Below are 21,044 nucleotides of genomic sequence, written 5' to 3'. Positions count from 1 at the left end.
CATGTGAATATTACATGAATGTTTGTACAAATAAAATACCTTTAAAACGATATCAAATATTTCAAAAGTATAAATATTTAATCAACTTTGATTTAAGGAGGGAGAGTGCCTATTCATCTGTCACTTCTGCTTGCCTTCTCGCTAGTGAAGTACAAGCAAAGGAGACGTCTTAGGTAAGTTTTCGTAGTTAGGGGAAGGTATTTATAAAATTGCCCATGTTTGCTTGCAAGTTTAAGTTATTATTTGCCTGCAATTTAGATTGTTTATTTTTTAAAAGTAAATAGAGTGAAGATATTTTCCCGTTGCGGATTCTATTTACTCCCATATATTGTAAAACAGTTTAATCTACCCTAGGCCCTAACAAGAAATATTTGAGAAAAACTCTCGTTGTTATCAAACATTCTAATCCGTCTAATGCTGCAACTTTAACTCATAAGAAACATCCGCTGAGTTAATCTTGGACAAGCGAAACCATTATATCACCCGATTATCCATTTACCCTGATAAATGCGAACAAATAGAAGCATTATGCCTTGAAGTTTAAACCGGTCGGTGACAAAAAAGATAATGAACACGGGGACTTTGGGTATTGTGATCGCATTATCAAAATGAAGGTGAACAATTTGTAGTTGTAAATCAACAAGGAAATACGTTTCGCCGGCCGGTCCAGAGCGCCTCTGATAGTAGACCGCGGGCAAAAAATTATTTACTGAATGACGTATCTTGAAATCATAACAAACGTGATAATTCGCAAATCCATTGGCTTCGGGCATGTGTCTACCAGTCGCTTGGTTTCATGGATTTGCTGTTCATGAACTAATTAATGATTTAGAAGGCACTTCACCTAGTAATAAGATATTGTTGTCAATTAAGGATGAAAAACGTGGCTGACAAACGCTGAAGTTTACGAGTAACAGTATTAATAGCTGCAAAGTAATAATGGTGCTTCGTCACACACAAAGGCCAACACAAGTTTCCGTGCTAAGATGTTAAAAATAACGAAACCTTAATGAATGAATGGCAGAGTAATAGTGATAAAACCACAAGATTTAGCGACGAAACAAGGGCGTAAAATCAGTTGAAAACGTAACGAAATGTTTTCGAAAGGACTACAATTTCATTTTGCGAGGGGGCTGCTAAGAAGTTTTAAGGAAAAAAAAACTCATAACGTTGATGATTCATTGCTAGCTTTGTTTGAATCAAGTGGTAAAACAGCAACCACGCGACAAAACAAGGTTACCATAATTGATACATAAACATTGGTGATTTCACTGCCCTTGCTAGCGCAACTGCTGGAGTGACAGCTGACTTCTAGACCATAAAAAGGAACCGAAAAACAAATAAATGAGCCAACAGCTGGGAGTTGCGTGCTCAGAAATGCTCTATGAACAATGACTCGTCTATAGTAAAATTGCGCAGTCAAATAAGGCTATTGCCCACCTAACGCACCTGTTAGGTAGCAAATCAGCTGCTTTCCTTATTAGCATGTGTGCTTTTGTAGCATTTCCGATTCTAAGTTGGAATCAATGGATTATAACGGATAAAAACAAGCTGAGGTTTCAAATTGAAACAGCGGATTATAATGGATAAAACAAGCTGTTTCAAATTGAAGGGATTTAGAGAGCCCCTTTTTTTCATATTGTTTGAGTAAAGCAGCCTTTTGTTTCTTCAATAGCCGCAACGTAAACCGAAGACGTGATCTACAGTTAAGACGCGTTCTTTTATTGGCCTCCCAATTTTTTGTTTGAAGTGAACGAGTTTACCTCGAAGGCTTGGCTCGCGCAATTTAATTAACTCCTTTTATGAAGCACTGAATAGCTTATGGTAGAAAATGAAGTTAATTTAATTTAGCCTTTCAATTGTGCTCCATGTACCAGCTATTGAAATTTTACCGTGGGAAAAATTTGCACGACTCTTCTATTTCAGGACCACAATCGTGGAACGCCTCTATCGACACAAAAGACAATAACATGGGCAAAATGCCTAGTCATGTGACATTGTATAAGTCAAAAGCTAACAACAGGTTTCTTTGTTTGAAGAGCACTTTGCGCTAATGAGTGACAGTGATTTTAATCTCTTATGCGATCGATGTAACAATTTTCATATCTCTGCTGAGAACGTGATAGAATTCCCAAAGAGGCTGGAATGTTGTCAGAAGTTGTCAAAGGTGCACCTACATAACTTACATATCTTGACCGGAACTTCCAAGGGGCCCAGGCAATTCAGTTGATGGCAAAGTTGGTGCACGTATTAGTTAGCGTTCACAAAGCACTTAAAGCAAGAATCTTTGAGTTTTGAACAGTAGGCATAAGTGATTCTCAGTGTTTTTTCAGTTTTACCAATTTGTTTTACCAGGCAAACAGAATACCTCGTGAGCACTTTGAATGCTGCAAAAACATTGTCCTCAACAGAGAACAGGAGGTCCATGAACTATACCTGATTTTAGTTTGCAAGACATTTGAGGAGTGTGCAACCGAAACCTGCACCTCATTGTTATCGGAACGCTATTCTTATCTAGCCGAAGGAAGAAACTCGGATAGCTAATTCTAATTGTGCTGGTCCCAGAGCTAGACATCGCGTCAACTTGTAAGCTTGTGAATAAAAGCTCAATGAATGACTATTAATGTGGATGCTACCTCGCAGTATTAAATATGGCACAATTCGTTTTTCATTATTGGGTGAAACGATACACCGAATGCTATATTTGACCAGTTGAACTTGGGCGCTCTTGGGAGTAAAAAGATGAGTTGATCACACCACTGATCGATAAGATAGGTTTAATCTGGAACTAACAACAAAGACACAAATAGGAGCCAAAATAAACGACTACAAGATGTCTACAATTGTTTGAAATGGCAGGCAGCCACTTCTAGATTACAGTTATCAAACGTTTGAAAGGCGTGTGTCAACGCCACATCCAAAAATTCCTGAATTGTGGTTATTGTTACAGGAAATAGGTCGTTAAGGTACTGACCTTGTAGGACGAATGTTCCCATTTTCACTTGAAATTCCTGTTGACAAATAAGCTCTCGCTGTATAAACAAACTGCAACTGCTGATAGCAGAGATCCACCTCTTATCAACAGAGATAACGTAAAGGAAATGAAACATTAGTCAAACCCTCATCACCTCGTTCTCACCTTGTTGGAGATAAGTTAACAAACCCTCTACACGGGGGAATGATAAAGCTATCACTCAAAGCAATTTTCAAGGTTAACAAAACAAGACGACATAACAAAAAAACAGAGAACAGATAATGTGCGTTAAACTTCGAAAAGTTTGTTATTACACAATGGATCACCCACATTGTTGAAGAGGGTTGGAATGCTAAACAAAGTCAATAGCAATCGAGTGGAAGCATGCTTGGTTCCAAGTCGAGTCATTTTTTTCTGCCAAAGGTTCAGTTTCGAGTTGTGTTTACCTAAGAGTTTAGCAACGGTGAAAGAAGAACTCGAGGTAGCTCACCATGATGAGGGAAAGTTGCTTTATTGAATTGCGTGGTAGTGTCACTGGCCATTGAGACTTACAACATGCTGGTAAAACAGCGTGACATCGTAAAAAAGCCCCTCGACCTAGACGTAGACTACTAAAGATAACATAAGCTGTAATTGGTTGGGAGGGACTTGGGAGGGACTTTAAACACTGCCTGCTCCTGGTGGGGCCTCGATACAAACCGTGAGGTCATTGTCTTTTTTGTGACTGGCACACACACTGGCAGGTCGGAAGTTCGCGCCTACAACAATGTGTAATCACATCTCCGATGGCACAGGCATTATTCATTGGCGGGTATTTAATAACTAACTGTTAGGCGGAGAGACCTTGAACTTTGTTGGAGAAGAAGCCGTTTCTTCAGTCAAGTAGCTGTGAATAATTGATTGCTATCTTATGTTGGATTTATTGAATGAAACTATTGAGAAGCCAGTAATCTTTTCCCACGAGGCTCAAGTCTTGGATTTGGCATTCCAAAGGTGAGTGCGTTCCGCTTTCGTCGATATCTGACGAGGTGAGGTACTCGGTAAATTATATAACGGAGCCAATTTTTCCCCAAAGAGCATAGGTTCAATTTCCGGAAACTATCAACACGCTGAGTTTATCACTGAATTATCAGTTTCATATCTACTGTTTTACAAGTTTCGTTAGGACAGCAAAGTCGCGAGTGAATCGGCACTATTCATAGGTCTCATTGCACCAACTCAAATGGAAACGGAAAGATTTGATAGAATTTACATTAGACCCACAAGGAACTTTTTGGTATTTGGAGAGTTCTCTGGATGAACAGTACATAGCTCTGGGCTGTCCAGAACTCAAAGCAGTTGAAGATTAAGGAAAACAAAAATCACTAAACAGCCTTTGGTAGCGCAAAAAATGCATCTGTTTCATACGAATATGAAATAGGAAATTTGGCGCAAACTATAACGATGTACTATATGCCTCTCTTTCGAGGAAGTTAATGGAGGTATTTAAATACAGGAAATTCTGTTTGTAAACAAACTCTTTGTTTAGGCTTCAATTTACACGGGTTATTGACGACAGAATTAGAGTTATCAAAACAATTTAGAAGCACTGTAGTCTTATTTGCTGAGGTGCCCATTGGCTTTCGTTAGACAGCGACCACCATTAATATTCAATTTGCAATTCATCCACCGGTCGATGGAGTATTATTCGTGTTTTCAGTCGAAACAATGGATCGCCACGGTCTACCTGATCTGTGTTTACTATGACCGTGGTTTAATATTCAAAGACATGGAGATTTCGAAACGGCGTGACCCCCGAATAATTGACATCAATTTCTGAGAAAAAAACAAGAGAGAGCCTATAGCGTAGTTTGTCTTTGTAGTATATTGGACAGAGTTCGCGAAGATTGAAGGACAATGCTGTAAATGTAAATATGCCAGAACAAACACGTGGGTCTGACAATTGACAAATCTCTTTGAACTCCAACGTTAAGAAAACATAGCCAAAAAGGGTTGCTAGGATTTATCGATGCTGTCGTCACGAGATTTTGGATCAATGCACTATGGTAAAGAGGCTCAATTTCAGCAGATTCTAGGCAGGGGTCGTTTGTGATTGATGGGGTCGAAACAAGAGAAACTTTTCATTACACAGCCTCGGGGAATGCCAGAACGTTTTAAAAGCTCTAAGAAACGGATGGAGTTTAACGGCGGCTGATAAGCGAAGGTAAAGACAAAGTAACATGTTGACTGACACTATGATGATTTGCTTGTCTAAACAAACAAGCTTAACAGGCATTATTTTCAACAGTTTTGTCTACGAGATCCCTGCGTGTGAGCGAGTCCGTACTCAACAGACAAGATTAACTGACATTTAATTTGAACTTTCGAGAAACATAGATAACAGTGTCAACCGCAGTCCATCGGTTATTGGCGTCGATATAAATGCTATTATTCAGCGGCTATTTCGAGGTTTGCGCTCATTAATCGTTTAGCAAACACCTGATCTTTACCTTGGTGTTATTGAAATAATGAGGTCTTGCAAAGTCCATGGAATAATGTTTCTGAATCAAGCCCCTAAGTAACCATAACATTGGCAATTGAGGAACCAAAACAAAGGAAATACATAAACATTTCACAAGCTTCCTGTGATCAAACGAATCCGCCTAAAAGCCGAAAATAGCACTCAAGGTCTTTTTCACCTCATAGAGAGCGATTTCTGCCAGTAGATAATGGTTCGGGAATTTTAAAAGCGAGCTAAGATTTCACGAAACCGTATTCAAGTCCCACGCTTGTCACTTAATTATCACGTTCCCGCCAAGGGCAAATCTGTCAACTCGGAGGGCTTGACAAACCATAAATGCAATAAACGTTGCGAATATATAATCACTGTCCTGTAGTGAAATTTAGATTAGTTCAGTAAACACAAACAGCAGGTTAACAGATAAACTTCCGCGGAGTTCTGTCAATTCTTTTCAAGACCGGATTGTGGGAAAAAAACCGGAGAAAATAAGTTCACAAGATGTGCTTTCGTAAGCGTATGCAGAGCGGCGATGTGTTGACTTATCCGACTTAGCACGCATTAATACACTAACTTCTACTTCAAGCACATTTCAATTAAGTCCCACGCGAGACAAGACAACTGTTGTTTCAGATGTAAATAATAGGGCAATAAATTGAAGCACGGCCAATCAGAGTGTTCGTGCTTGGAAACAATTATGTCTAGCGAGGACAGTAGGAGCACAACCCGTGGAGAAAATATCAGAGCGACCCCAGTTACTTCTTCAAAAGCTTCCCGGTTCTTCTCAAGGTTAACTGACGGGAATAAATTGGTTTGAATCGCCTTAGCTTCGGAAAATTTTGCCGCATCGAGATAGGGCAAGATATTCTCCTAAGCTGAAAGCTGAAAGACAAGAAAAAGGTAATTGAATCTTTAGCATGTTTTTACGAAAAAAACTTATCGAGTTAACAGTGATCCAGTGTCCATCGAATTTCACTCAGTGCCCAGATATAACATCCTTTGCTTGACTTAATGAGTTGTCGCATGATTTCTTCGAGGAAGTTCGCGTGCTTTTTGATAATGTCATTCAAGAAAAAAAAAAGGCACAGCTGTTTTTTATGTCATTTTTTTATTTCCTTCAGAAGAAAACAAAGCCGGCTTTTGCCTCACACTTTAGGTCAGATTTTAAATTTGTGAGACAGGATCGTATTTTCCTCGTACAATTACAAAGACAAACAATTTGCGTCGATCTGATAAGGCTCAGAGGAGATGAATCTGGTGTTGCAACACGAAAATGACCTTTGAATTCCATCTTTCTGTGATTAAACCAGAAATAGGAGAACCGCAGCTGCAGATTTCCGGTGAACAAGAGCGTGGTATGTCTCCGAAACATTTACACAGCTTTGTGTATCCTTACACTAGATTTAGACGTCTTCTCGTTGTCAACTTCAATGAAAATGCCCCTTACAAACTGGAAATTGTTTGTTTACACTGAATTATAAATCTTTAACAACTCTTTTGAATAAACATTTGGAATGTACACAAACCTTAATAGTACCAGCAAATACTGTAATCAGCCTCAGAGACGTTTCAGCGGCGAAATATTTACTTTTGAGGGGGGTTTCACGACGTTGCAGTCACTCTAAACTGTAATTAAAACCAAGGAAATAATAATATTAAGCTCATTCTTGACTGCGGGAAAATGAGTATTTGGGCTTATCAACAAGCGCCGCTATCGCTTTAAACGAAACCCGTTGACTCAATTCAGAACATTTCTAATCAAGACAGTTCTTTTGAGTGATAAGGAAGTCCGCTTGTCTCGCTTAATTTGGAAATGTTTCGCGCGTTCTTGTCAAACACGGCTCGATTGTCTGGCTCTTGGGCCGCGCACAGGTGGAGCGAAATAAGCGCTCCTGTCTTGTGTTTTTGTCCTGTTGTTTTCGCAGAAAGAGGAAAGCGCATTTGCATGGTACAGGACCCCAGCGTGGGGCAGCATTATCGCGTAAAAAGAGTCACAGCGGGAAGTTTGTAATAATAAAAAATAAAATCTACATCGTATAATTAAAGCTAAATAGCCTGCACTTGGGCCAGACAACATGTGAATTGCTTTGTGCCTTTCAATACCCTTCATCTGCCGATTGCTTCTTTCTGATTGGTATAGTCGCGAACCAGGTGTTAACTATGGGTGTGGGGAAGAGCGTTTCACTTTTCGCTCCTCCTTGATGATAACGGGAGAATATTTTCGCGCCTTGGGTGTAAATATACAACAGGAGTCAAGGCAGTTAAAAATTGTACACTCGTGAGTGTTTGATAGAAAGGTAAACGAAATTTGGCATAGTTGGTGTAAATAATAAAAGTGAATGGATAGAAACAATTAAGGGCCTAAACGGACAACTAGCAGCTGCCAGAGTAGGTGGTCGCATTGCTACCAGACAAATAAATGAATCAATTGACGCTTTGTAAAGAGCATAATGATTGGTTCGATGGACAAAAGATAGCGTGATGTCAGGATATTTATAGAAAGTGATAGATAATGAATAGAAGAGCCAATCAAATGTCATATCGACAAGACAAACACCAAACAGTCTTTAGAATTTCTAATTTATATATTATTGCCACAGAACAGCCTCCAACACTTCAGAATTAACTCTGTCAAATACAAGAAAAATGGCCTCGGCAAACCACGAGCAGCAACTCAGCAGCTACGAGCCGGAGCTGAAGAAGGAAGACGGTGGATCAAGTCCAATCGACAGCGAAAAAGCCGAAAGTAAGGAAGTCTCGTCGAAAGATCCCAATGTAAAGCCGCCGTACTCGTACGTCGCGCTGATCGCGATGGCGATTCGAGAGTCTTCCGAAAAGCGGTTAACCCTCAATGGAATTTACCAGTACATTATCAGCAAGTTTCCGTTTTACGAGAAGAACAAGAAGGGGTGGCAAAATTCCATACGGCACAATTTATCACTCAACGAGTGCTTCATTAAAGTGCCTCGAGAAGGCGGCGGTGAGAGAAAAGGTAACTACTGGACCTTAGATCCAGCCTGCGAGGACATGTTTGAGAAAGGAAACTACAGGCGCCGGCGCCGTATGAAGAGGCCCTACCGTCAGCCCACATTGCAGCACACAAACGGAATGTTGACAGATCCGCGCGCTGCAGCGTACGGAAACTTCATCGCTCCAAAGTGGTCGGCATATAACCCGGTTCAGAGTGTACCTGCAGCAGGGGGAAACTGGCGAACTGCTCAACCTGCTGGCCCTCTTTCGTACCCGTGCAACCCGCAATCGTCTAGAGTTCCACCAGGATATGCGGTTGCACCCTACATGAACATGGGATCAACCGTTGGAGTCCCCGTCAGCTCATACACAGGTACGCAGTATTCTACACAAATCCAGAACCCCGTGAATAACCAGTGTGGGTACGGAGCCGTGGCAATGCCCAGTGTAGGCTGTCGCAGACAAACTGATCATACAGCCGCAGTCCACGGCCACCACTTTACTAATCCATACTGGAATCCACCAGACAAGCATACCTTTGATGCTCAACCACGTTCGTAGAAGAACGTGTGCGAGAGATTAATGACTGCAAAACGTTTCTACGACCTAGAGATTTTATTTATATGAAGCCGCGTAAGAATTACTCTTGGATCCTAGTGGAGAAAGAAAAACTAAATACAAAAAAAGAAAAGGGATTAACAAAGTTTAGATGTACACTCCAAATAGAGATTTCATGTAATATTTGAGTATTATATTTACTTTAATCATTAAATCAGAAGCCCCCTTGATATGGTATCTGGGCATTCCAGCCAGGGCAACAGTTGACCTACAGACAAATCGAATTGTACCAAATCATATATTATCTACAATACAGAAGAGAGAGAAAAAAGAAGACATGATTTTTTTCTTCGATTTATTCTTATTTCGCACGTTTTCGTATGATGAAAGTCCATACAGTAAGGTAACGAGCTAGTAAATGCATTAGTTACACTTTAGTGAGTTGTTATTAGCGTAGGCTTTCTATTTCAGTGTCAGGCGTCAAACGCCATCTCTTTACCGCGGAGAGAATTTCATTTCATATCTGCGATTTGCAGAACACTTTCAACTAAAAGGATTTTGTCGATCTATTCCTTCCATTTTAGAATTATGAGAGTACCTCTAGCATTTGTTGACTTTAATTTTGAATAATTCTACGAACGGGCGATAACTTGTCAGTTGTACAGGAGCCGTTTCAAACGTTCAAAGAAATACGGAAGAAAATGAATTTTGTGACAATAATTTATTTGCTAAGGCGGCGGTGTCACTGTCTTTTCTACGCCTTCAATGCAAATAAACTCTTAACCAGGATATCTGGCTGTTTTGATTTCCTTGAGTAAATATGGGGATAACACCATCGAGCGTCTCTAGACGCTCAAAATTGTGAAGTTCTCGGCCCAAGTAGTAAATAAAATCATTGAAGAAATTTGGGTCACTAGGTCAGAAACCTATACGCTTCTCAATCAAGATGGCTTCGCATCCTTGAGGATCGTACGATTTATTCGAGATTCGGATTTACGGTGATATCAAGGACATTGCTACATGGCACTTTCGTCACCTACTGCTTCCCTTGAACTCGGCAGGCGATTTCACTACTGGACTGTGGTTTGAGCTGTCGAACTGCACTGATTACATGGCCGTAACCTGAAAATTATTTGTCCGATCTTGTAGTATTTATCATTGGTTCCATTATCCTCCCACTATTTACTTTATCGTTGTCTCTGCTGTCTGCCACTCTGGTCTCGCAGCGCAGTTTATTAATCCAAATCAGCACCGCCAATGGGCAGGCAAATATGAGAGAAACTAAGGAACTGTTTGTTATTATGGGCCGTGTTTTTATTCGGAATATAAACCATCGCTGAACTTTATGGTGTTTTGACATCGAATTAAGCTTTTTCCATCGCTTATTGTTAACCAAACTTTCTGTTAAATAGTCAGCGATTAAATTCGAGAACGCTGACAAGGTGAGGGTCTTTCGCACCCAGAAGTGACACGAAATTTGACACTGTTAACTTAATTTTAAATGTTGTTATTGCGAGACCTTCGCTTGCTTTTTTTCGCGTGATTTTTAAGTCAAAAATTGTAAATTACCCGATGAAATTTACATTCCGGTACACGGATCTGTACCGATAAACACAACACAGTTTTTATTCTACCGAAATAACAATGAACAAAAAAAAAACTTTCGACGTGCCCAAATTTCTCACACGCGTGGAAATCTAAGCAATGCATGAAAGTAGCCGGCGAAGACTTCTTGTATTCAAATTAACCACATATCCCGAGGCATTTCGGCGAGATAAGAGAATCATCATTTATGGTCGCGCGGCCTTCTAAATCTCACAAAGGATCTCAAAGCACGACACGTGTGGAAAACACTTTACTTGTCGTGACTGAATTCATTTCTTAAAAAAAGTTATGGTATAAAAATGATTTGGTCCTCATGAACTATCCGAAAAAGAACTTTTTAAAAACGATAATTTTTTTTTTCTTAACAGGTGGATCATTATTTTGACTTGCTGTTTCCGCAAATTTCTTTCTTATATTAGATGCGTGACGGAAAGTTAAAAAATATCTAGGGTGGGAAATTTTACCGATCCAAGCCTTTCCGAAACAGCTGTGATAAACTGCAACTCCGCTTGCAAGGAAATGGAGAGGAAATGTTTCTGATTAAAGAGATATATTACATTTCCATGGATGCGAGAGGGTGCGCTGCTATAAAACAATCCCTGCGGGGTGCCCTCCTCTGCGTGAGGAGCGGCTTGAAACCGTCGTACGCTAAAATCTCTAAGAATTAAACACATTAGCAGGAAAATTGAAGAAGAAATGACACTGACAAAAGGGAAATTCGATGTTTTTAACCGCTAAACGAGCCCCATGCGAAACTAACGCTCGGTCAGCTGCAAACCTGTTTATAGTCCAGACCAAGTTTGAGCAAGGGGTTGGTTGTTTTCTGTTTCATCGGCAGCGTTGTCAAAGCTTTGTTTAAATTTATCAATATTCGAACAAAACTGGGCAAACTGCAAGGATCGGTAAGGAGGAAAGGGCAGCATAAAGTTTATTTACCTTTTTCAGGGTTAACTGGCTTTAATGCTCTTTGCATTGCCTATGTTAGAGGACATATTTAAGTGTTATATAACACGACCGCGCAGGTTTTCTTTTCGAGTCATTCCCTTATCTGCCCAGGACATAAACAAACCAAGGATGCTCCTCCATGGCGAACTTCATTAACTTTGAACACCAAGCATTCGGTTTGGAATTGTGCTAGGAAAGCTGGCCATGGATATACGTCGATGGCAAGGTCCCAACCCCACAGTATTGCACAGTTATAGATTATCGATTCACGCGCGGTCTGTTTAAAGAAGGTATCAGCGATAACTTTAAAAGCACCTGTGAACTTGCAGGGAAGCTATTTTTTCTGATTAAGGACAGCGCGCCGCATTTAAACTTAAAGATCAAGCGTAGCTTTGTTCTCTATTCTTGTCACGATTCTATGATTTTCTTGTATGGTTTGATACTGCAAGGAAGAGTAAGCATTTTTTTTTCGGATCTTGTAGGTGCCGGCCCTTTTTAATCCTCGCCGAAACTATTGTCGTGTTGTTTATGCTATAGCGGCTTTACAGAGGCTAGGTGGTCTCTGAATTCAACACCCCTTTTCTTCTAAAGAGGCTGATATTTTGAATCGTCGAGTTAGCCATCGCCTCAAATGAAACACTTGAGAAAATAACACAATTACAGTTTTTCATTAATTCTTTAAAGAACAGATGATAAACCCTCTTCAATCCTTTATAAAAAAAAAAAAAAAAAAACAGAGAATATTAGCGCAAACAAGAGCAGTTTTCACGGTTTATTTTTTAGCTCTTTTAACAACACTGAGTGCACTTCTAAAAACATGGGAAAGATTCAAGTGTTTTTGTGTACACCCTTTGAATTGCCTGTTATGACGACCACCAGAAGTATACAATCCAGGCTTACCAATATATTAATTTGCGAGCTTTTTGCCTCTTTCCCCAATCTAAATATACCATAAAAATTCACCAAGAAAAATTGGCGGTAAAGGCAATATATTTTTATTTTAAATTAAAACAAAGGGGTTAGTATTTCTACGAAAGCTTTTTGGTGACAAATTAAGTAATGCGTTTGGAAAATAGTTGGAATCAAATATTTAAAACAAAGCGTGTAAACCAATACGGAAGAAAACACATCTGTTTCAACTAGAGCAATATTCCTTTGAGCGATAAATTACATCTGTGTAAAGCTGGAAAGGAAAAAAACTACCTCAGTTTAAATGATATCACTGTGCCAAATTAGCTAAGATCGATATCGCGTCGAACGCAATCTTCCAAAGCGCGAGTCAACAGTAATTACACTGATCTGGTTACATTTGACCAGCAAGAAGGTCTCCTAAGCCACTACACGCTCAACATCTTTTGAAATAATTTGCGAAGAATTTAAGCTATAAAGAGGGTACCTCTCAGAAAAGCCATTCAATGAAGTAATACGCTTTGGCACGCGAAGAACCGACTATCAATGAACACCGAGTACAATAAATATTTCATTAAATTTAGAACATTCTTAACTGGTTTTCTCTCTCTTATCCTTTAGCACCGTCGGCTTATTAGGTGGAAATAAAAATATTCCGACAAAATGAGGATTATCTCTGTTTAATAATGAAAATTGGGCACCTTATGGTGTCTCACAGTTACTGAGTCATCGGTCATTTCTTTCACAACTTTGATGGCAAGTTGTGTTCATCTTTGCAAACGATGTAAATAATAGATTCCTTCCTTCGCTTTGATCTCAAACAAGCTTAATAAAAGAATAAAGCCAAAACACTGCCGTCAATGATAGCTGAACGAGTCAGCCTTTTCAAACGTAGAATGTTCACAAAGGCGCAAATTGAAAATTGTACTTGGGAATGGCAAAGAACAGAGTTAAATTCTAACAACCGGGGTGTCACAGCGCCGCGCGAGATTGATCTCTCGGTCGGGTCTCTATTTTGCTTAACTTGCACACTTATCAAAGAAAACAATGAAGATATTTCGTAAAATAATGACGACTGAAACCCTCCCGTGTAAATTCTTGTAAAAACTTATGCCGCGCAAGTTAAATAAGATCGACCATTTTATTTTAACGCGACATTCGGCCGTTGGAGCCATGAGGACATATTTTACGTATCTAGTTTATAGCCTAGTTACAAGGCAAAGCCACACGTTAAGGCTTTTCGTAGATAATACGAAAACATTTACAGGAAGATAACGAGCAATAAGCAAACTTCCCAGCGGGAATATTACACGAGTGCTTAAATATAAAAACTACTGCTTTAAAATAACTTCCTTGACATTAAAATAGCCTTCTTCTCTTACTTCTTCTTCGTCTTGTTTCTAGCATCTGTTCCCATTTCCTCCTTAGCCGCGTCGTCGTGTCGATGAACATTTTATTAGGAAGTTCTTTGGGATTTTTAGTAAATATCTGCCCGGATAGACCTGCGTTAACAGATATTTTTGCTTGGTGCTGCACTGATGCGAAACGAGACGGTCAACTAAGGGCTTGCTTAAAACCACAAACGAACACATGGCGACCCCTTGCTAGTCATACACGATGGTGTCAACAAATTAGAATTACAAAACCGATAAGAAATTTGAATTTTACAATGACGGCGGTGCGACTCGTGACAATCAGGCAAGGCGAATAGCTCGTTTAATCTTTCCTTTCACACAGAATACTGCGAAGTTTACTAGCTTGTTTGAAGCGAGGAAAGGCAATCCTTTGCTTGCAACAGCGAAACTTTTCCTTAGACATTCCCCAATACATATAGTTTACAAGTTTAGCAGGCCAAAGGTAAATAGAACAAATATTCAGGCCGGCATTTTTTTATTAAATTAACACAAGAGTTCCTTCTCTCTGTTCCGAAATCGTTGTCGAAATCTCTTGAACTTTTCACCCGAGCATGTCGTAGGCAAATATTGCTCTCGGCCGCGGTCAAACAAATTATTGGTTTTGTATGCAGTGATGTTTACGTTTATCTGTCATCACACAAAATTAATTTTACCAAGCAGGTTCTCGTAATTCAGAATTTACAGATTGTTATTGCCTTGAAGGACTTACAATGAATTCATTAGGTTTTGAGCTGCGGCTGAAGATTGCACTTAATTAGCAATCTCTACACGTTTTCATCTTGAACATGGCAATAGATAAACCATCGAGGACTCGAAGCGTGAACTATCTAAACACATTGAACTCGAACCCATTCAAGCCCGTAATTAAGATGTTCAAATGAAATTGAAGAGCGAAAATAAAGCTTAAGAACTTACAACAGAAACTTCAGAATTAGTGTTTTTGGCTGATCGAGAACATCAAGATACAGTTTCACTCACCGTGGTTAACGCCGAAGCAAGGCGTTCTAATGCCAGCTATTTCAAATAAAGGAAAAAAACAGGAAAGAAAACACAAATAAAGGCGAATACAGGTTAATACAATTAAACCCGCAAGCAACGAGGCCAAAAAAATAGCCCAAGCTTTAACACTGGTCTTCGTGACTAGCAATATCGTAAAGTGCTATGAAATTGAAATTGATTACTCAAGCACCCGGCTTTTCAAGATACATTATCGGTCGGTAACCAAATAGCAAATAACATTTGACAGTGAATATGTTACTAGTTAGTCTGCAATGCCTACAAGATGAAGACAAATATTTACCCGTGACAGCTTTCTTAAGATCAAAATAAATATAAATACCGTATTTACTACAAGGGTCTGCTTTCTTCTGAGCAACAAATAAGGGGACTTAAATAGGAGATTCCGAAGATCAAGGACTTTGGTTCAGAAACCGCGGAATCAATGTTGTTTACTACTGTTCTCGACATTCCGCACAGTAAAGTTAGGTAAACTGGTGGGGCGCAAAATATTGATAACGTAGCAAGTGAGACAATACAAGAGAAAACAACACCACTTTGAACACAGGGCAGACAAGTTTACTACCGATGGCGGGCGTCTGAATATCTCAGTGTTTAGCTTCGAAAGTAGCGCCTCGCATGAGTGATAAGACCTTAATTTCCGAAAGAAATTGCATGATTAACCAGGGTATCGCCGCTTTGTTAGAAACTGTTAAAATCAAAGGAATCACAAATGATGAAGCTTTACTTTGAGGCTATTCTTGTTATCAAGTTGATGTAATTGCGAGATAGCCACAATCGCTTGCAAATATCTTCCAGACTGGGAAATTTTATTTTGACTGCAACCTGATCGTCTTTAGTAAATTATTTTAATTCGAAATTACTATGGAATCTTTCAAAGTCTAATTGGATTTTATTACTACTCTTGAAAGAAAGTCCGCAACAGTTCGAACAAAATTGCAATCGAATAACGCCGCAAAACTCGATGAATTTGTCTCTTAGAAATTGTTCTCATTATATTCAAGCGTCAATTTATTCTGATGAGCGAAGGAGTCAGATAATTTGGAAGAATCATGTTTCATTTATGCATAATTCCAAAAATCGGCACGTTGGCCAAGCAATCATTTAGCAGATAAGAATTGACGAAAGCTCATACGCCTAAAACTACGCATCGAAACTATAAAATATGTTTATCCAGATCATCGCTGTCTTCAGAACTCAAATGTCTTTCAAATAATTAATATTTTTGGCGCACAGCGGGGGTTTTATGAACCCGTATTTTAATTCACATGCAGCGATATGAATTTTTACCCCTGGTTCAAATGAACTGCCAAACAATAAAAAAAGATATCGATGATTTTTTTCCTAAAAATTTAACGTTTTTCTGAAAATTACCTCCAAGATAATAATCGATATTTTGATCTGGTCTGAAAAATCATATCAGTATTTGAAAATCAGGCTGTTTATATTGTTTCTTAAGAAAATAAAGCCATGTTAAACATAGTTTGTCGATAGGTAAGCAAACAAACTTCAAACTTGAAAGCAACCGACATTGAAGAAGGGTCGTTACATCAGGAGCAAATATTTGGCCAGAAGAAGGACAACCTTGATGTGGTATTTGCGGATTTTTCCGCGTAAAATTTTTTCAAATTAATTCCTGTTTTCAATCATGAATATTTAAGCCGGATACTTCGGGTGATCATTCTTATTTCGTTTGAGCAATTTCCGCAATTTTAACGATATTTAATTAAGAAGATAGAATTCATCAAATCGAGATCATTCTTCAGTTTTTAAGTTCCGCATAAGACTGAAGCTATTATTACGTTTGCCTTTATTGGAGATTATTGCTACATAATCTTTTTCTATTAATCAGGAGAACATCGACTATTTTTCGAGACTGATAATCGAAAAGTAACAGATAACGAAAAAAGAAAGAATTATGGCAATAAAAAACTGACATGCCCACAAAAACTACAGACAGTAAAAGAAGGAACCACATCTTAAGCAAATGAAACAAACAAACAAACAAAAAACATTCCAACAACCATCAGATTTAATGGAGCAAAAACTTGAAAAATCAACTAGTGTTATTCGGAATGCTATAGAAAAAAATCATCCAAGGTCGAGAAGCGTATCTCTGTAAACTCGGCTCTCATGATATGAAGGCGTGGCCGACTCACCGAGCTTAAAGTGATAATTTCCAAAAACTCCGCTCTATTCCACCAAAATACACCGCTCCGGTACGGTAACTTAAGGCGAAGGGGTGCCTGGCGTGTACACCGAAATGTACCTCATTAGTGCCAATAGTTTCTCTCTGGCAAACGTGCCTAAAGCGGAGAAATAAGAAATAAAATACCTTACAGCATACATCATGTAAACTCTGACTTAACAGCTCTGTTTAGGTTACAAAGCATTTCGTATCCACTAGGAGGCTAAACTGTTTTTAAACGTTTTTCGTAACTCCCAAACGAGCGCTACATGCATATTCCTTTCTTCAAACACGCTGTTTACTTCTACACGAGAAGCTACACGCTGTCGAACATGATTGATCATATTGCACAAAAGGTCTAAAGGCAATCTTGCTGGATACAGAAGTAGACGCCGAAGTGATTCGAAATCACTGCTAGCGGGACAATAAAAACATCGCAATATCAACACTGAGCAATGCATACACGCGCCGTTTTCAAAACGGCGCGTGAGAGTGTCACGTAAAGAAACACGAGTTTCAGTTGGGATAGGGTCTCTAGAGAGAGCCAAACATACGTTCTAGATTATAAAGCACAGTGAGCCACGCGGTATTCGAGACACACTCATCCATCATTAAACAATAAAGAAGTTTGACGGAATGTCTTGATCATGCTGAGTGCTGTGTTGAGTCCAAGCTTTTTAGAACAGCAGCATGCACCTACTCCAGGTGTGTAGTGGGTTATTATTATTATTTTTCGAGTCATATACTAGGACGCTTAATAGTCTCTCAGTTACTTATTTAGAACAAGGGTTCGGATAATTTTTAACGTCCACGGTTGGCGCAGAAGTTGGCAAACCTATGAAATGTCGGCGGCTCTTGTCAATGGTAACAGCACAGCGCATCGAAAGTGAGAAAAACACAAGGTAAAGCAATGGTTAATAAGAACTACTACACACCGCTTCATTCGTCATAATTATACTGTGTACTTGTATCAGTGTAAAGAAACCTTTTTGAATGGCATTTACCCAGTTCAGCCGGATGGAAGTCTACTAATCATACCAGGCCATACCCTAGTTCTAGCACACCTTTTCCCATCACCACAAACGAAAAGTTTCATGGCACTCTTAAACTTCATTCTTAGCGAATAGACATAAAAAACAGGCAATAAGGCCGGATTTTGTGATTGTTGTGTGGCTCGAATTCGCGACACTAGTCGCCCAAGTTGACAAAAGTGCCACAAGTGCAGCGTCCCCATAAATCACACAACACGATTCATTTTCCTATCCCTCAGGGCAATCCATACAAAATGAATGTTTCAACTCTCAGGGAAATTGAGAACGCAAAGCTGTCCTTCGACGGTTGAAAAATTGTGACAATTACACTGGAACAGACAGGTCGCAATTGTGTCAACAGCGAAAAACTTGAAATAATTTTAATCTCCAGTTTAACAGTGTTTCTTTGCTGCAGGCAGTTCGTCCGGCAAGTCTAAGAAAGGTGAGATCGGAGTTTCATTTCGTAATTCTCGAAACTTGGTGTCATTTAGTTCGTAGCCACTGTAAAATTATATTTCACGCTAGTTATAACGCAAAAAGACATACTTTAGGGCGTCAAGAACGTACTGCTCGTACACGGTAAAGAAGTATTAAGCATTAAGCTTTTGAATTAAGCTAGTCAAACATGGCCTGTTTAATTACATGGAACGTGTTCTCTGTAGCGAGGCAAAGATTTCGGTCGAACCGGTAAAGAGGTTAAAGTATCTCGATAAAAAAGCATTACTACGCCAAAAACACCTTGGTCGAGAAGTATGTTTGCGAGAAAAAAGAAAATGAAGAGTGACAACGACTAAATCTTGCACGTATGGTCCGAAATAAACAGTTCTTTCTCACGATGCCTTGGTGAGCCCAGAGTTATATAACAACTTCCATGGTTGACTTCGGCCTATTGTTAAAAGCCGCCATGAAACTGCCTTTGTTAGCTCAAAGCTCAAGGTTGAATTCTATTTATATATTTCTATTTCTATTTTTTTTTGTAGTGAGCTATGAATAGCCTCTCCTCTAAGGTTGACTGCCTCTTAAGTTCTCATGATAGGGATGGATTATTCCAAATAGCCGGATCTTAAATGGCAGACGATCGTTGTATTGAAACTCGTTACGTTCTGCCTTCAAAGCATTCAGAATACTGACAAATAAGGTTATACTCTAACCTCAAAGCATTCGGATTACTGACAAAGAATAGCTAAACAGAAAGGAAAATTTTTGGTACGATACTTGGGGGTATACTCTATTTATAATCAAGAAATAAAGCAAATTGGACCGCTTGAAAGGAAGCACTCGTCACAAATATGTGTAGTTTTTTCAGCACAAAACTCCTGTTTCAAGATGTCAGAAATCGCCGAGAAAAACTGTGCAAATGCTGAGTTTTAATGAGTGGAAAAATACACACGTAAACGACACACTTGATGTCTGAGAACCACTGTGGAATCGTGTGTAAAGCGGTAGGGCCAGTTTACTTAGACCAAGAGAAAAAAGCCAAAACAGTCCTGCCTGAAGGCGTTGGAAGTTGCATGGAGACATCGTTGAAATACATGTTTAGGAAAGTTAGAGGCTATTATCCACTTAAATTGATTTTTTGTCAAAGTGGAATTTGTGTTGTTTATTTGGCATTTAGAAAGCTATACAAAAAGCATAATATATCCTTTGTTAAACTGAATTCATGAGTCATCTCGACTTCCTGTTTGCAGATTATCAGTCTATATATTACAAGAAGCCGCTTAAGTTTAACAAAACTACTCTTCAACTTTGTAACACTCTTTTTAAGGAACCAAAATTAAATGTGTGTTTGCATCCTGTCCTTATCAGTATGGACAATGACTTAAGAAAAACTGCAAGGCAGTTAAAAGGCTTTTTGTCATTATTTTTGTTGATACACCAGTGTGACTTATTACGGTTTTAACCATCTCCCGACAAAATGTTTTAAGAATTACCCACTGCCTAAAGTGACAGGCTTGTTTTCAAAAATTACAAAGAAGGAATTACGAGAAGGCGCAGCCTTTTGAACATATAACAAACAATAGAGTACCTTAGGCGGTCGGTAGGGACATATTGTGCACATATTGCACAAGTCTGAAGGTTGTAAAGAGGAAGGTGCAGATCAGCGTACACAGAAAAAATTCTTCGTGATAAATTTGAAAAACTATTCATTTGAAAGACCTATGAGAGAATAACTGACAAGGGATAAATGATTCCCAGAGTAGTGAAATAGTGAGTAAGAGCAATGATCAAATTATGAAGACAGGTGGTTAGGTCAGGTTTCTAAAGAAATATGCTCACCGTTAAAAAAGTTTATTTAATTTAGTTTACTGGCTAAGACCTAAGATTTTCTTTGGTATGTTCGTCAACGATTAGTTTTCAAGAAGGTTTAATTTCAGCGCGTTTTGAACACGAATAATTACTATTATTAAAACTTGGAAAAATAAACAAGGTTAAGAATTTGAATTTCCTATTTTAAAAAACAAGAACGAGACACGGAGACGCAAGGTGACAGCAAATTGACAACGAGCTGTCCCTTTTGCCTGAAGCCAGTGAAAGGTGTTAAAAAGTCCACATCACTGAGTAAACATCATGAAATTATCATACATGTCGGGAACACTTTTCACACTAGGGAAAAAAATACAACCTAGGGAAAAAAAACACTCTCGTCCATTTGGATCTTAATGTCTGAGGCAAGGAGTTACTACCGTTCGTAATAAGCAAGATATTGCAGTTTTACTCGGGCATTCGAACTTGACTAGCACTAAACAAATAAAACAGCGAAAAACACAGCAAGTAAAAGCTGCTTCCCACAGAATGCCATATGTTAGTTAGTGAGACATACCCGGAAAAAATGTGCGTGACCTACAGAAAACTACGAAATAGCCGGATGGCTGGTAACTAATTTTAACTAAAGAGCTAGCCATGCGTCTCTCAATTCAGACATCAGCTCTGGATA

The 21,044-nt window shown here is 39.0% G+C and overlaps 1 protein-coding gene across 1 annotated transcript; it reads left to right on the top strand.

The window, feature by feature from the left end:
- The first annotated feature begins 303 nt into the window (after positions 1-303).
- Positions 304-12,251, top strand: LOC145481129 (forkhead box protein L2-like). Its single transcript, XM_081459522.1, has 2 exons — positions 304-6,371; positions 8,072-12,251. The coding sequence occupies exon 2, from the start codon at positions 8,118-8,120 to the stop codon at positions 9,000-9,002; it is 885 nt and encodes a 294-aa protein (XP_081315648.1). The 5' UTR covers positions 304-6,371; positions 8,072-8,117; the 3' UTR covers positions 9,003-12,251.
- The last annotated feature ends 8,793 nt before the right edge of the window (positions 12,252-21,044 follow it).

Source organism: Orbicella franksi, chromosome 3, assembly GCF_964199315.1.
Source record: "Orbicella franksi chromosome 3, jaOrbFran1.1, whole genome shotgun sequence".
Taxonomy (NCBI): domain Eukaryota; kingdom Metazoa; phylum Cnidaria; class Anthozoa; order Scleractinia; family Merulinidae; genus Orbicella; species Orbicella franksi.
The sequence above is the reverse complement of the archived record's forward strand: the minus strand, read 5'-3'. Positions and strand labels throughout refer to the sequence as shown.

Excerpts from the sequence above, each read along its gene's own strand:
- LOC145481129 (XM_081459522.1), top strand. The coding sequence starts at position 8,118 with ATGGCCTCGGCAAACCACGAGCAGCAACTCAGCAGCTACGAGCCGGAG.